Raw genomic sequence first — 16,951 nt, 5'->3', positions numbered from 1 at the left:
CGATACAGTCGAGAAACGCGTTGCTGGTTTTAACGTGACTCAATACATTTTGACACATTATTTTGTACTTGTGCCATGCAATTTTATTCTATTTCCTCCACTACGACTCCTTTCCACATTCACAGAGGATGACATAGGACAGATTTATTTGTTTTTCAGTAGGCTTGATTTGTTTGGTACCCCAGGGTTCTGACAATCGTAATCAAGAGTTCAGGTCCAGTTTCGGTCTGTGCTGCCTTAAGAGTTTCTTTTGTCTCCTGTTTCAAGGAGATCAGATGATTGAGTCAATCTTTCTGTGTGTGCAGGACCTGAGGTTTATTCCTAGCTCCTGTTTATTTTAGCGTATTTCTTTTCAGAGCATCTACTGTTTTTGTCTTTTGTTTTTCCCGCAGTTATGGCTAGAGTATACAACTGTTCAGGAGTCAGGTTTTTTATAACATTAGTACTACATGACAGGAAATAGTGCTGCCATCTAATGGTCTTGCTAATGTATAACAGTACTATATGACAGGAAATAGTGCTGCCATCTAATGGTCTTGCTAATGTATAACATTAGTACTACATAACAGGAAATAGTGCTGCCATCTAGTGCTCTAGCTAATGTATAACATTAGTACTATATGACAGGAAATAGTGCTGCCATCTAGTGCTCTTGCTTATGTATAACATTAGTACTACATGACAGGAAATAGTGCTGCCATCTAGTGCTCTTGCTTATGTATAACATTAGTACTACATGACAGGAAATAGTGCTGCCATCTAGTGCTCTTGCTAATGTATAACATTAGTACTATATTACAGGAAATAGTGCTGCCATCTAGTGCTCTTGCTACTGTATAACATTAGTACTACAACAGGAAATAGTGCTGCCATCTAGTGCTCTTGCTAATGTATAACATTAGTACTACGACAGGAAATAGTGCTGCCATCTAGTGCTCTTGCTAATGTATAACATTAGTACTACGACAGGAAATAGTGCTGCCATCTAGTGCTCTAGCTAATGTATAACATTAGTACTATATGACAGGAAATAGTGCTGCCATCTAGTGCTCTTGCTTATGTATAACATTAGTACTACATGACAGGAAATAGTGCTGCCATCTAGTGCTCTTGCTACTGTATAACATTAGTACTACAACAGGAAATAGTGCTGCCATCTAGTGCTCTTGCTAATGTATAACATTAGTACTACGACAGGAAATAGTGCTGCCATCTAGTGCTCTTGCTAATGTATAACATTAGTACTACGACAGGAAATAGTGCTGCCATCTAGTGCTCTTGCTAATGTATAACATTAGTACTACATGACAGGAAATAGTGCTGCCATCTAGTGCTCTTGCTAATGTATAACATTAGTACTACATGACAGGGAATAGTGCTGTCATCTAGTGCTCTTGCTAATGTATAACATTAGTACTATATGACAGGAAATAGTGCTGCCATCTAGTGCTCTTGCTACTGTATAACATTAGTACTACAACAGGAAATAGTGCTGCCATCTAGTGCTCTTGCTAATGTATAACATTAGTACTACGACAGGAAATAGTGCTGCCATCTAGTGCTCTTGCTAATGTATAACATTAGTACTACGACAGGAAATAGTGCTGCCATCTAGTGCTCTAGCTAATGTATAACATTAGTACTATATGACAGGAAATAGTGCTGCCATCTAGTGCTCTTGCTTATGTATAACATTAGTACTACATGACAGGAAATAGTGCTGCCATCTAGTGCTCTTGCTACTGTATAACATTAGTACTACAACAGGAAATAGTGCTGCCATCTAGTGCTCTTGCTAATGTATAACATTAGTACTACGACAGGAAATAGTGCTGCCATCTAGTGCTCTTGCTAATGTATAACATTAGTACTACGACAGGAAATAGTGCTGCCATCTAGTGCTCTTGCTAATGTATAACATTAGTACTACATGACAGGAAATAGTGCTGCCATCTAGTGCTCTTGCTAATGTATAACATTAGTACTACATGACAGGGAATAGTGCTGTCATCTAGTGCTCTTGCTAATGTATAACATTAGTACTATATGACAGGAAATAGTGCTGCCATCTAGTGCTCTTGCTAATGTATAACATTAGTACTATATGACAGGAAATAGTGCTGCCATCTAGTGCTCTTGCTTATGTATAACATTATTACTACATGACAGGAAATAGTGCTGCCATCTAGTGCTCTTGCTAATGTATAACATTAGTACTACATGACAGGAAATAGTGCTGCCATCTAGTGCTCTTGCTAATGTATAACATTAGTACTACATGACAGGGAATAGTGCTGTCATCTAGTGCTCTTGCTAATGTATAACATTAGTACTACAACAGGAAATAGTGCTACCATCTAGTGCTCTTGCTAATGTATAACATTAGTACTACGACAGGAAATAGTGCTGCCATCTAGTGCTCTTGCTAATGTATAACATTAGTACTACATGACAGGAAATAGTGCTGCCATCTAGTGCTCTTGCTAATGTATAACATTAGTACTACATGACAGGGAATAGTGCTGTCATCTAGTGCTCTTGATAATGTATAACATTAGTACTATATGACAGGAAATAGGGCTGCCATCTAGTGCTCTTGCTAATGTATAACATTAGTACTACATGACAGGGAATAGTGCTGCTATCTAGTGCTCTTGCTAATGTATAACATTAGTACTACAACAGGAAATAGTGCTACCATCTAGTGCTCTTGCTAATGTATAACATTTGTACTACGACAGGAAATAGTGCTGCCATCTAGTGCTCTTGCTAATGTATAACATTAGTACTACATGACAGGAAATAGTGCTGCCATCTAGTGCTCTTGCTAATGTATAACATTGTTGCAAAACTGCTTCCATATAGTGCTGCAGACACATGCACACTCCTGAGCTTACGTTCTTGCTTTTCAACAAAGGATAAAGAGAAAATGAAGAAAATTTGCTAATAGAAGTAAAATGATTTTTTTTTTAAATTGTGTTCAATCTGAATCATGAAAGAAAAAAATTGGGTATTATTTATTTTTAAGGAAAAAGTGTAAGTGTATTTTAGTGATAGTTTTTAAATCTGTCATGTTTTTGACACAATATTTTGACACCATGCATTCTATGACAGCTTCTTAATTCATTGTAAATTGTTGCACAGAAACCTCAACGAAAACTTTTAAGGACAAGAGGAACATTAACTCTGCAAGAAATCCGTAGTATCCATGTAAGTTTTAGGAAATCAATTTTCCTGTTATTTTATTCTGCTTTATATTAAGTTATATATTTCGTTTTTATTTATTATTTTTTTAGGCTAAACATCACTTGGATCCACTTCCTCAAGGGTATTTCTACAACGGAACTCAGTTTGTGAATTTTCTTGGAGAAAAAACTGATTACCATCCCTGTATCCTATGAAATAGTTATTTACAAATTGGTATAACAAAATTTATAAGGAACAATTTTAGTGACCGTATTTATGTAATTATTTTTTAAAGAGGAGGTGGGGAAAAAATAAAGTTAGGATGTAATAGATGTAAGGAAGAGAACAATTTTAAGGGTAAAAAATATTTAGCATATTTAGAAATACTGTAGCACAACATTGTGTAGAATATCGTTGGAAGGCTACAACCCCAATTCCAAAAAAAGTTGGGACTGTATGAAAAATGAAAAAAACAAACCAGAAAGACACCAGTTGTTTAAGTTTAGAAAAAGGAATTTCCACCCATTCATCCATTATGCATGTTTTCAGCAGCACAACTGTACAGGCGTTTGTTGCCTTATTTTGCGCTTCATAATGCGCCACACATTCTCAATCGGGGACAGGTCAGGACTGCAGGCAGGCCATGCTAGCACCCGCACTCTGATTACTCAACCATGTGCTTGTAATCAGGGCGGACGAGTGTTTTGCATTGTCCTGCTTGATGGCAGCTTATGTTGCTCCAAAATGTATACATATCTTTCTGCAATAATGGTGCCCTCACAGATGTGCAAGTTACCCATGCCATGGGCACTGACACCCCCCATACCATGATAGACACTGGCTTTTGGACTTGACGCTGATAACCTTTTAGATGGTCCTTTTCCTCTTTGCTCCGGAGAACACGACGGCTGTTTCTCCCCCCCCCCCCCCCCCCCCCCCAAATTCTATTTGAAATGTTGACTTGTCGGACCACAAAACACGATTCCACTGTGCTACTTGTCATCTCAGATAAAACTGAGCCCAGTGAAGTCAGCAGCGCTTCTGGACAGTGTTGATGTATGGCTTCTGCTTTGCATAGTAAAGCCTTAAATTGCATCTGTGGATGCAGCGGTAAATGGTGTTGACTGACAAAGGTTTACCAAAGTATTCCAGAGCCCATGTCAGGATATCCATTACAGACTCATGACAGTTTTTAAGACCGTGTTGTCTGAGGGATCGGAGATCACATGTATTCAGAAGTGGTTTTCGGCCTTGCCCTTTACTCATTTAGATTTGACCTTGAACCTTTTAATTATTGTTACGGTTACCCTTAGTCTCGCTGAGAGATGGACCGCTTAGTAGCCTGGATCCCTATTGCTGAAGAGGGGAGAAGCTGCTTTCCATAGTATTCTATATGAGTCTCGCAAATGTAGAATAATCCCCCTTAGCTGTAGTACAGCTAGGATACCCTTCTGCCCACAAAAAACGAGTCAACGCTGCGATTGAGGGTCAACCAAGAACTCAGGACTGGGATGCCCAGCCTGCTTTTTATTGAGGTTACATGCACACAGGGCACTCCCAGGGGGAGAAGCATAAAATCCCCCATCACACATTTAGATAGAGATACAATGTCCTTTGACAGGCCACAATAGGATTACAGTACTTCAGATAACAAGTTACACATAAGAAAACAATGCAGTCCATCTATCAATTAGCAGTCTGACTCCGGAGGTGATTAGACAATGAAACTGTTTATCACTAAACTTAATTAGAGCTGAGGCCAGCAAACTTGTATTTATAAAATAGTTTCTAAAAGCTGATCAAAGTTAACTCTTTATGAAATGATACTTGTTACGGTTTTCTTGGAGCCCTTCTTAGGCGCTGGCTTGGCTGGTTCAGGCATTGCTGCTGGGAAATAAGCTCTTCACAACAAAATAACTAATGCTTCTGTAACAGTGCTCCCTTTCTGTGGAACACTCTGGCAGACACGGTCTGACCCCTTTTCGGGGCAGACTAAGGCTGTCCAGACCGCTGGTTATGCGGGGCTGAGGTCGGTTTGTCTGGACAACCCGTCGGCGTTGCCATTCTGTTTCCCAGGTCTGTAAGTAATGGTGAAATTGAAGGGTTGCAACGATAAACTCCAACGTAATAGCCTGCTGTTATCTCCAGAGACCTGGTTCAGCCACACCAACGGGTTATGGTCGGTGACCAGAGTGAACTCCTGCCCATATAAATAGGGAGTCAATTTCTTTAATGCCCACACCAAAGCCAAACACTCCTTTTCGACCGCTGCATAGCTGACTTCGTGGGGCAGGAGCTTCCGGCTGATGTAGGCAACTGGATGCTCCCCTCCATCTTCGCCTACTTGGCTGAGGACGGCTCCCAGCCCGAACATGGAAGCATCTGTATGGACGATAAAACGTTTGTTAAGGGCTGGGGCCGCCAAGACAGGAGCGTTAATTAGAGCATTTTTGAGAGCCTGGAAAGCCGTTTCACAGTTGGGAGACCACAGGACCTGTCGAGGTAAGTTCTTCTTGGTCAAGTCAGTCAGGGGTTTGGCAAGTGTGCTGTAGTCTGGTACAAACCGTCTATAGTACCCTGCCGTGCCCAGGAAGGCTAGGACCTGAGTCTTAGTGATGGGGGTGGGCCAATTGGCAACAGCTTCTATCTTGGCCGGCTCTGGTCGCTGCTTTCCACACCCCACCCGGTGACCCAGGTACTGTACCTCGGCCATCCCAAAGTGGCATTTTTCTGGCTTCAGAGTCAGGCCAGCAGCCCGGATCTGATCCAGAACCATTCCTACGTGAGCTAAGTGGTCCTCCCAGGACTCACTGTGGATCGCTATGTCGTCCAGGTAGGCGCAAGCAAAACTCTGGAAGCCATCCAGGAGCCTATCCACCAAGCGCTGGAATGTAGCTGGGGCATTCTTCATCCCAAACGGCATTACCCTAAACTGATATAAGCCGAATGGGGTGACGAATGCCGACTTGGGGATAGCCTCCGGTGCCAGGGGAATCTGCCATTAACCTATGCAGAGATCAATAGTGGTCAGGTAATTTCCCCTGGCTATACGATCGAGTAGCTCGTCTACCCTGGGCATAGGGTAAGCGTCCGTCACGGTTTTTCATTGAGCCTCCGATAGTCTACGCAGAACCGGGTGGTCCCATCTTTATTGGGCACCAAGACAACTGGGGAGGCCCAGGGACTATCGGAGGGCTCAATTACCCTGAGTTGGAGCATCTCATCGATCTCCTTCTTCATTCCTGTCCTAACTGCTTCGGGGATTCGGTACGGAGCCTGGCGCAAGGGAGCTTGTCCCGGAGTATCTACCTGGTGGGTGGTTAAAGTAGTGTACCCTGGCTTCGGGGAGAAGGTGAGGTATTTGGACTGTAGGAGTTGGTTGAGCTGCTCCCTTTCAGTGGGGCTAAGTCGGTCTCCTATCTGAACCTGAGCCACTATACCTGTGGGGAGACTCTTTTCTAATAGGTCTGGAATGGGTAGACTGTCGGGGTCTTCCTGAGGGGAACAACATACGGCCGTCACGTTCTCTGGTCGCTCAAAATATTCCTTGAGCATGTTTACATGGAATGTCTTTCTAAGATTGTTGTCGTGGCAGCTAGCTATCACATAAGTGGTGTCTCCCCTTTTCTCTACGATCTGGTAGGGGCCCTGCCAGGACGCCTGCAATTTGTCTGTCTTCACCGGCTTAAGTACTAACACCTTTTGTCCTATGGTGAAGATTCTCTTTCGGGCCCCCCGATCGTACCATACTTTCTGTCTTCTCTGGGCCGACTGGAGATTAGCCCGCACGGATTTGGCTAATTGCTCCATTCGGTCCCTGAGTTCCAGCACGTATGGCACAATGGGGACACCGTCAGTCTCCATCTCTCCCTCCCAGTGCTCCCGGATCAGGTTTAGGGGTCCCCGTACCTTTCTTCCGTAGAGCAACTCGAAGGGAGAGAACCCTGTCGTTTCCTGGGGCACCTCCCGATAAGCAAATAGGAGGTGCGGCAGGAAGCGTTCCCAGTCTCAGTATTCCTGAGTGAACGTCTTGAGCATTTGCTTGAGGGTCCCATTGAACCTCTCACACAGCCCGTTCTTCTGGGGGTGGTATGGGGAGCTCAGGAGGGACTTAATTTTGCAAACCTGCCAGAGTTGTTGGGTCGATTCAGCCGTAAATTGGGTGCCACGGTCGGATAGGATTTCTTTTGGAAATCCTACCCGGGAGAACACCTGTACTAGTGCATTCGCTACCGTATCCGCTTGTATGTTGGATAGGGCGACAGCCTCTGGGTACCTGGTAGCGTAGTCCACTACGGTAAGAATGTAGGGCTTACCGGAGGGACTAGGGGTAGCCAGTGGTCCCACTAGGTCAATAGCAACCCGGCTGAAGGGTTCCTCTACAATGGGCATATTTACTAGATGGGCTTTAGGGTGATCGCCTCGCCTTCCTACTCGTTGGCACACATCGCAGGTGTTACAGTAAGTTCTAACGTCAGCGTGTACCCCTGGCCAAAAGAACGTGTGAGTAATGTGGTGTAGGGTACGGGTTACGGCTAGGTGGCCTGCTAAGGGGATGTCGTGGCCTATCTTGAGGATTTCTTGACGGTATTTGTGGGGCACTACCAGCTGTCGCCTACGCTGTCCCCTTTTCTCTGTCCAGCGGTATAGTTTCCCTTTTTCCCATAAGAATGTTTCGTTATCTGCCCCGCCCCCTCCGGTCTCTGCTCGTTCCCGGTACTTTTGTAAGGTCGGGTCAGTCTTAGACTCTGTCTTGAAAGCATCTGGGGTGTCCCAGGGTATGGGGCCTAACATGTCAGGCAAGGTCGGGGTAGGTCTTACCTGTGTCTCCCGCACTGGTGAGAGCTCTCGCTCCGTCCGGGCTTGGGCCCGTGTAGTCACTGGGTCCGCCTCGTTGTTGCATACTGGAGCATAGGCAGAAGTCATGGGGCCCAAATCGTTGCCCAGTAGTACTTCGGCAGGTAAATTTTCCACTATGCCCACGTTCACAGCCCCCTTTCCCGCTCCCCAATCAAGATGCACTTTAGCTGTTGGAATTTTGTACACATCCCCCCCCCCCCGCCACTCTAACGGCCACAGTCTGTCCGGATCGCTTGTGCTCCGGCACCAAATGACTATGTACCAGCGTGATAGTAGCCCCTGTGTCTCTCAATCCCTCGGTAGATCGCCCCTCGAGCCATACCTTCTGCCGATGGTGCTGGCGGTTATCTAAGGCAGCATATACAGGGTCCGCCTCGTGAAGCGGCCCCAAATATTCCTCCATAGGGGCCTCTTGGTTAACACAGAGGGCCCGGGCCGGACGATATGACCCAGAGGGGTAATTGTAATTCCTGGGTGTCTGGTGCGTATTAAGGGGGCAGCTAGCCATGAAATGCCCTGGTTGCTTGCATCGGTGGCAAGTCGGTCTGGGACGCTCAGAGCGATTATTGGGTGGTCCTGAGTGTCGGGCGGGCCCTGCGGGCACCGGGGCTCGGAATTCTGCACGAGGGGGTGCATGGTAAACCTCTCTGGGTTCGACCTGTGCTGGAGCTCGGTAGTTCGTGGGTTCGTGAAGACGGGAGTCATAATGTTCATCGGCCAATTTGGCTGCTTCTTCTAAGGTAGAAGGCCGCCTGTTTCGCAGCCATTCCTTCCCTTGCTGTTCCATGCCATTATAAAAATGTTCTAAGAGAAACAATTGTAAAATGTCCTCACCAGTCACCGCTTTACTTCCGCTCATCCAGTGATTTGCCGCTCTCCGCATTCGGTGCGCCCATTCCATATGGGTATCGTTAGGCTTCTTTTTCGTGCCCTGAAACTGTCGGCGATACGTGTCCGGAGTTACCGCGTACCGTCGCAACAGTGTCTCCTTAACTAGCTCATACTGTGTCACTTCCTCAGCACCCAGAGTACGAAAGGCTTCCAGGGCTTGCGCGGATAGTTTCCCAGACAATATCGTGGGCCACTCTCTGTTGGGAATCTGGTGCAGGGCACATTGCCTTTCGAAGTCCGCCAAATATTCATCAATCCCTGTCTCGCTCTCTAGGAAGGGTCGAAATGCCGCATAGGGTATCTTGGGCCTCCCAGCATTTTCGACAGGGATGATTACCTGCGGGGCTTCAGCATTGCGGTGTGCGTTCGCTAGGTTGAGTTTGTGGGCTCGAGTCTTTCGTATATCCTCGTCCGCTTCCGCCATCAACTGCTGTACCAATTCCATGGAGGGGTTCGGCCCGTACAGTGAGAGCCTCTCCCGAACAATCCTGGTTTTTTCGTCACTAATCGTGGTCGGTGTTTCCGCCATTGTGAAGCTCTGGTCCAGTTCGGTCAATTCTGCGATCAGCTCTCTCCTCGGCCGGTTGCTGGCGTACCCCCCTCTGCTTTCAAGTAAATCCTTTAGGGTTGTACGCTTCAATTTTTCGTAAGCGCTCTCCATCCGTTCTGTACCTCTCCTAGGAAATCCAGGAAAATCCCACCGCTGCCGCCAAATGTTACGGTTACCCTTAGTCTCGCTGAGAGATGGACCGCTTAGTAGCCTGGATCCCTATTGCTGAAGAGGGGAGAAGCTGCTTTCCATAGTATTCTATATGAGTCTCGCAAATGTAGAATAATCCCCCTTAGCTGTAGTACAGCTAGGATACCCTTCTGCCCACAAAAACGAGTCAACGCTGCGATTGAGGGTCAACCAAGAACTCAGGACTGGGATGCCCAGCCTGCTTTTTATTGAGGTTACATGCACACAGGGCACTCCCAGGGGGAGAAGCATAAAATCCCCCATCACACATTTAGATAGAGATACAATGTCCTTTGACAGGCCACAATAGGATTACAGTACTTCAGATAACAAGTTACACATAAGAAAACAATGCAGTCCATCTATCAATTAGCAGTCTGACTCCGGAGGTGATTAGACAATGAAACTGTTTATCACTAAACTTAATTAGAGCTGAGGCCAGCAAACTTGTATTTATAAAATAGTTTCTAAAAGCTGATCAAAGTTAACTCTTTATGAAGTGATACTTGTTACGGTTTTCTTGGAGCCCTTCTTAGGCGCTGGCTTGGCTGGTTCAGGCATTGCTGCTGGGAAATAAGCTCTTCACAACAAAATAACTAATGCTTCTGTAACAATTATATTGTGCACTGTAGAAGGTCAAATGCCCAAAATCCTACCGATTTTATCTTTGGGGAATGTTGTTCTCAAAGTGTTGGATTATTCCACCCATCCTTGCTCTTGAAGGACTAGGCCTTTTTGAGAGGCTCCTTATATACTATGATTACACAACTGCCTCACCTGTTTCACATCACCTTCTTATTTCAACTTGTCACATCACTATTAGTCCTAAATTGCCCCTGTCCCATTTTTTATTAACGTGTTGCAGTCATCAGATTTTAAATGAGTGTATATTTTCAAAAATACATTAAATTCACAAAGTAAAACATCAAATAAAGTGTTAATAATGTGTTTTCAATATAGTACTGGGTGAATTGAATTTTCAAATCACTCTTATTGATGGTTTTTTATTTTTTTGTACTTTCCATACTGTCCCAACTTTTTCATAATTGTGTATGTGTATATATATATATATATATATATATATATATATATATATATATATATATATATAGAGAGAGAGAGAGAGAGAGAGAGAGAGAGAGAGAGAGAGAGAGAGAGAGAGAGAGAGAGAGAGAGAGAGAAAAGAGAGAGAGACATATATCTATATATATATATATATATATATATATATTATAGCAATGCAATCATTTTAAAGCAGTCATGTTAGCAAAACTTGCTGTGTTTTGCAGTCCAGAGATTTACCCATTAAAAAGCCAGTTGAGTGTTGGTTGTTGTATCTTATTTGCTGTAGCTGTTTTGGGGGTAGATATATTTGAGCTCCTGCTCTAAATAAACCTTCTCTGCGTATAATATTGCAGGTTAAATTCTTGATCATTCCACTCTCTCTGGTAAGAGACACAAAGAACTGCAATCTAATTTTCACAGGGAAGTTAAAGGGAGAGCAGAATAAATAAAGTATATTGCAATGTTTTATCCACACAAAAATATTCTATTTAACGTCATTTTAAGTCTACATTATAGATTGTTGTAAATGTTGCACTGTGAAAAAAGTCATACAATGTCAATTCCTTAATTTGTGTCATTCAGTAATGGATCAGTTTATATATGATTATGTGAAAGAGGCAAACCGAGAAATAGAAAAATACAACCGGGAGCTGGAGCAGCAGGAATACTATGACATATTTGGACAGAAGCTGTGAAATGTTTATCCTGCACAGCACCCATTACACAGCATTATCAGGAGAAGTCTTTTTAAACACTTACTTGAGAGCCTTACATGCTTTTTCTCATGTGTTTATTCTGTATTTTTTATTTTTGTCTAAATGCTTTAATGATTCCAATTTATATCATCATAAGGTTAGAAACGGATTGTTTTTTTCTAACCTATAAACTAACTCCTTGCTCCACACTGCAAGTGTAGCATTGAGAACGGATCAAACTACAAAGAGAAGTTATAAGCAATTTTTTTGTTATATGGAGATAACTGAAGTTATTTAAAAAAAAAAAAAAAGACTAACACACCAAAGTGAAAAAAGTGTGCTTTGTATTATGTAGACATGCAGAAATACTTTTCATTCCACAAGATACAAAGAAGCCATGTTAAACCGCCATTTCTTTTTCACATGTTGCATTTCACTCTGTCTACTCCGTGCCTATTATGTTTCTTTGATTTTCTTTCCTCATTCAAAAGTTTGTCCATTCTGCATCATAAAAACAGTTTAAGATTGTTTACACAAAATAGATCACCATAAATGTTAAATCTTTTATGTATCTCATATAGAACACACAATGATGATTTATCTTTTTATTTATATGTGAAACATTCTTTTTCATGGGAAAATATGTACTTAAATGTAAACATTTCATTATGGTATTGTATAGTTGCTTCAAGCACGACCCACAAGATATACAGGGAGACAAGTGTAGAATTATTTTTAACCTTTCATAATTTCTGCATAGTCTTAACAGGTAGCATTCTGTTTATCCCAGGACAGCTGTTTTGGAAAGATGCCCAGGTATCAAAGCATATAAGTCATTGATATGATGAGTCTGTGCTATTCTCAGATTCCACTGTGCCAGCAATAATACTGGTAGGTAATATTTTTACACAAGATATCATACATGATTATTTTATACAACAAGATTTAACTGATTGTATTTAAGAAACATGTTTTGTGGGTGGCCAAAAAAATGGTCAACAAATATTAAAGAGTAAAAGAATTTTTTTTTATTTTTTTTTAAACTTTTATTTATGACCAATAAAGGGTACAAAGTTACAAGATTACACAATGCGTCAACAACTCACCGCGCAGGGTGAGCTAATAAGGCTGAAATAATACAGTAAGATGTACTCTCGTACATTAGCTTGTGTGTAGCTTTTTTTCGATGGATCAATACGTAGTCTAATGGGTTTGGGTTTGTACCACAATATTGTTTTATTTTTTTTTTATTGAAAAGTTATTTCAATCCTTAGAAGTAATACAGGCTTACTATAAGCTTTGTTTGGATAGAACGAGCTTGTATAGACTTTGGACCATATTTAATTAAAAGTGCTGCTACTCCAGAAGAATCGAGAGCTGTTAGAAAAAAAGGTTAATCTTAATCAATAGACTAAGTGAAAATCAGGCTATTTGGGACACTTTTATTGCCTGCAAACAACGTATATCTAGTAAATTTCCATGCAATACATTTACTAAGCCAAACTTGTAAAAACAAATTCAGGGAGTAACACGGCTCTATTAATATGGTACAAGATGATCATTTCTTATTACTACAATGGATGTATCATTTGGTCCATTATAGTTGAAACAGAGGTTCTTACCACTGTTTTAGAGCATTGTCCAGCTATAGTGTATAACCGACATTAGGTATAGCAATGTTTGCATGAGGCCTTTATAATCAATGCTTAAGATCTTTATGTGAACATGAAGTTCTTCTGACATGGAGCCTCTCTCCTGTCCAAGGCATTCGTGTAGAATCTTTTAGATATGTGTGGATTATCTATGCATGGATACAGTTTATATAGTGCCTCTTAATATACCTACACATAGGGATTAGCAGGTGTCTAAGTTAAGCCAGTATAAAGCATAAAACTTTTTACAGCCGTCCTTTAGAGAAATCGGAAATGATTAAGTTAAAAAAAGGGCAAATAGTTAAAGTGCAATTTTTATATATATATGTTTGTGTGTGTGTATATGATAATGTGTGTGTGTGTATGTATATATATATATATATATATATATATATATATATATATATATATATACACACACACACACACTTACAGACACGCACTCGTATTTGTGGGTGTAGAAATAGACACAAGCACCCAATAGTTGCCTATAACAAATTATTTGGTTAGTTATATTTTTATTCTGTGGGCCTGCTAATATTTGTGGACGTAACATGCACTGCTAGCCTCTATAGGGAGGAGTTTTATAAATATAAGCCATACAGATATAGAGTGGTTTATTGTAGGGTCTTACTTAGAGTAGATGAGGCGTGCATTGTATTAGCATGCCTTTTGTTTAACCATTAATAGTAAGCCACTATGGATAAAAATCAAGTAATAACAATGTTAAATATTTCACATGCATTCTGCAACTCTTTAAAGAGTAGACTTGTGCCGCTTTTTGCAGAAAAAGGCTGATGATATCTGCATACGGTTTGTGTGCAAAGCTAAATAATTTTATAAATCACTAATCAGCGTAATTACGTAAAGAGCTGCACATTCTAGCTCATGTTTTAAGGGCAAAGATAATCTTATTACTAAAGTAATATTAAGTGCACCTTGAATTATTCAATAATCGTATGTTGTAATTAAAAAATAGTTTTAAAAAAACTATTTCTAAACAAATTAGTTTAAAAGTACAATTAGCTTACCTCATCTATTTTGTTGCTGTGATTTTACTAGAAGTTGCAGAAAACTGTGATGGTGCTATTACTTGAGATAGCAGTGCCTTGCATATGTTATCTCTCATGAGTCTGAATTGCCTGTATGAGGGACCGTTGCTTGTAATGGTTTTCTCATGAGTTTTCAGAGAGATACAGTGTTGGTGAAAGGATTTCATGTGTACTTAATAAACTTAGGTAAGGTATGAGCACATTATGTCTATAGGGAAATGAAAAAAACTCTTTGGGGACTGAAGAGGGTATATACAATACAGCTGACCATCAGCTGGTTATCTCAAGATTTTCAACAGAGCCTAATTTTATTCTTGCTAGAATTGTATATAGCATGTTGTATACTCAATACAGAGAAATAAAATTGACTATTTTTAACTACTATCAAAATCTCTCTTTAACCATTTAGCTGCCAAAGAGGGCTTATTTAAGGTAGCCGTCAATATCAGCGATGGGGTAAAGAACATTTTTTGTATGACTACAAAAAAAGTGCCATTACACTGTGTTATCTTCTTACAGCATAGGGTAATGCTGAAAGTGACTTAAGCACACGGGAGTGCTAATAGAGTCCTCAAGGAGTTTACCTGCTTTGTGACCTTATCATTGGCAGCTTGTGTTTTTTTTTATCACAGAATGAGTGTGACTTGAGTTGCTGAAGTTATAGGGATGGGAAAAACAATGTGACAAAACTACAGAAAGGGAACGTTCAAGCGACTGTTTCTCAATTCTGTTTCAAACACTACTTAAAATAAATAAAAAGCTGCTGAATTACACATTTTAAGGGAAAGATTGTGAGTCAGAAATGACAGGAAAATTCACAAATTTGATTTGTTCCCTCTTGATTTTTTCAATATTTTGTATTTTGTTTTGCACAGCTCCAAAAAGTAGGATATCTTTACGGTATTCTCAAAAAAAGGGACATTGTAATTTTAGTAGGAAAATAGAAACTGTGACTTAGAAAAATAGTGTTCATTTAATTTTAGTTTTTAAAATGAGTACCTCAAATATTTTGTGAGAAATCACTTTGTTTTCTTCACTATTGTGAAAAGCTAATATTTAAATGTCTCACTGAACAGTGTGCCAAAATTCACTTTATTATTTGCTGGGTTTCATTGATGATATATTTTGCAATGTTTTTGTTTATAATGTTCGTTTTTTTTCCACAGACACTACTGTAACTTCAGTAAAATTGAACTGTATGATTGAAGCTTTTGCTAACTATTGTATTTATTACTACTTAGTATAGAACAATGTATCAAATTCCCTTATCATTTATTTTTTTATTCCGTTGAATGTTTTTACTTGCAGTTGTGCAGATCTGATTTTTACACTTTTAATTCCAGTGTAATGCTAAATAACAATAAACTATTTTATGTCTGTTTACATTGTTTGATTTATCTTCCTTTTTATGTTTTGTTGTATAACCTGCTGAATTATCACTTAATGAATTATTCTTTTTACCTAGTTCAGTTTTTATGCTATTGTTAAACGTGTATTTACAAAACACAGATAAAGCTAGGTAAATTAATTGAAATGTTTAATTCTTGTGTTTCATATGCTACTTAATATTTACACAACTCTTTATTAACTATTAATTTACAAAAGAAAAAAAACACTTTAATTTTTTTTTATTTACTTAAAAAAAGCCCAAAACAATGTGGTTGAGAAGGCTCATAGTGATCATGGTATAAAAGCAAACTCATATTTTACTTTGCTCCCAGCCTTAATCATTACATGTGTAAAAATTGTAAAATAAATTCTAGTTTGTAGAGCACCAGAGAAAAGTAGCTGCTAATAGTAACATAGATTTAGACAATGCATGTAAAGAAAAACTATATCTATATATTACATACACTATAAAGACACCTGACCATCACACTTATATGAGCTTGTTGGTCATCCCATTCCAAGACCATGGGTATTAACCCCTTAATGACCAGCGTTGTAGCCTGTACGACGCTGGTCGTTATGCCCTTAAGGGCTTCTCTGTGCTGCAATTTCGCTATTTTTAGCGAGATCGCACTATTTCTGTATGCCCCATGAGTGGGGCATTGCAGAAATAGATTTGCAGAGTTACCAATGCCGAGAGGGCCACTCTGTGGCCCTCTCTGCATCGGACAGCGGTGGTGCCGATTGTTGGTGAGTGGGAGCCGATAGCAGGGAGGGCGGGTGGATGGCCCATCGCTGCCGGTACATCCGGATCCTGTGCGGGAGGGCGCAGCAATCAAATGCAATGTTACAGTCTCTGGGAAATAGGGAGGAAGAGGGAGATTGAAGGGAAAAAATAAGCTATAATTAATATTTGCAAAGGGATCTGGGATGGTGAGGGGGGGTAGGGTATTGATGGTGGGCAGCTACACTACAGAAAAATGGGGTATTTATTAAAAATAAGCCCACAATTTGAACAAACGGGGTACCAGTACCCAAGATGGCGGCATATATGTAAAGGGGGGAGGGTTAGAGAGCTGTTTGGGGGGGTCAGGTAGGTTAGGGGCTAAGGGGGGATCCAACACTGCAGAAAACATATAAGTTTTTAAAAAATATATTCCTTTTATTTTAGTACTGGCAGACTTTCTGCCAGTACTTAAGATGGCGGTGACAATTGTGATGTGTGGGAGGGAGGAGAGCTGTTTGCGAGGGTTCAGGGAGGGATCAGGGGGTGGGATGTGACAGGTGGGAGCCTGATCTCTGCACTAAAGCTAAAATTAACCCTACAAACTACCTAAATTAACCCCTTCACTGCTGGGCATAATACAAGTGTGGTGCGCAGCGGCATTTAGCGGCCTTCTAATTGCCAAAAAGTAATGCCAA

The 16,951-nt window shown here is 40.9% G+C and overlaps 1 protein-coding gene across 1 annotated transcript in view; it reads left to right on the top strand.

Annotated features, from left to right (window-relative positions):
* DNAAF9 (dynein axonemal assembly factor 9) overlaps window positions 1-15,523 on the top strand; it is a 643,469-nt gene extending 627,946 nt beyond the window's left edge. Inside the window, exons 35-37 of the mRNA XM_053704320.1 lie at window positions 3,145-3,210; window positions 3,297-3,390; window positions 11,324-15,523. Of these exons, the coding sequence (XP_053560295.1) occupies window positions 3,145-3,210; window positions 3,297-3,390; window positions 11,324-11,436 (273 nt within the window). The 3' untranslated portion in view covers window positions 11,437-15,523. The remainder of the gene's footprint in view (window positions 1-3,144; window positions 3,211-3,296; window positions 3,391-11,323) is intronic.
* Window positions 15,524-16,951: the final 1,428 nt, after the last annotated feature.

This window comes from Bombina bombina, chromosome 2 (assembly GCF_027579735.1).
Source record: "Bombina bombina isolate aBomBom1 chromosome 2, aBomBom1.pri, whole genome shotgun sequence".
In the NCBI taxonomy this organism is placed as follows: Eukaryota; Metazoa; Chordata; class Amphibia; order Anura; family Bombinatoridae; genus Bombina; species Bombina bombina.
This window is presented reverse-complemented; position numbering and strand designations above follow the sequence as displayed.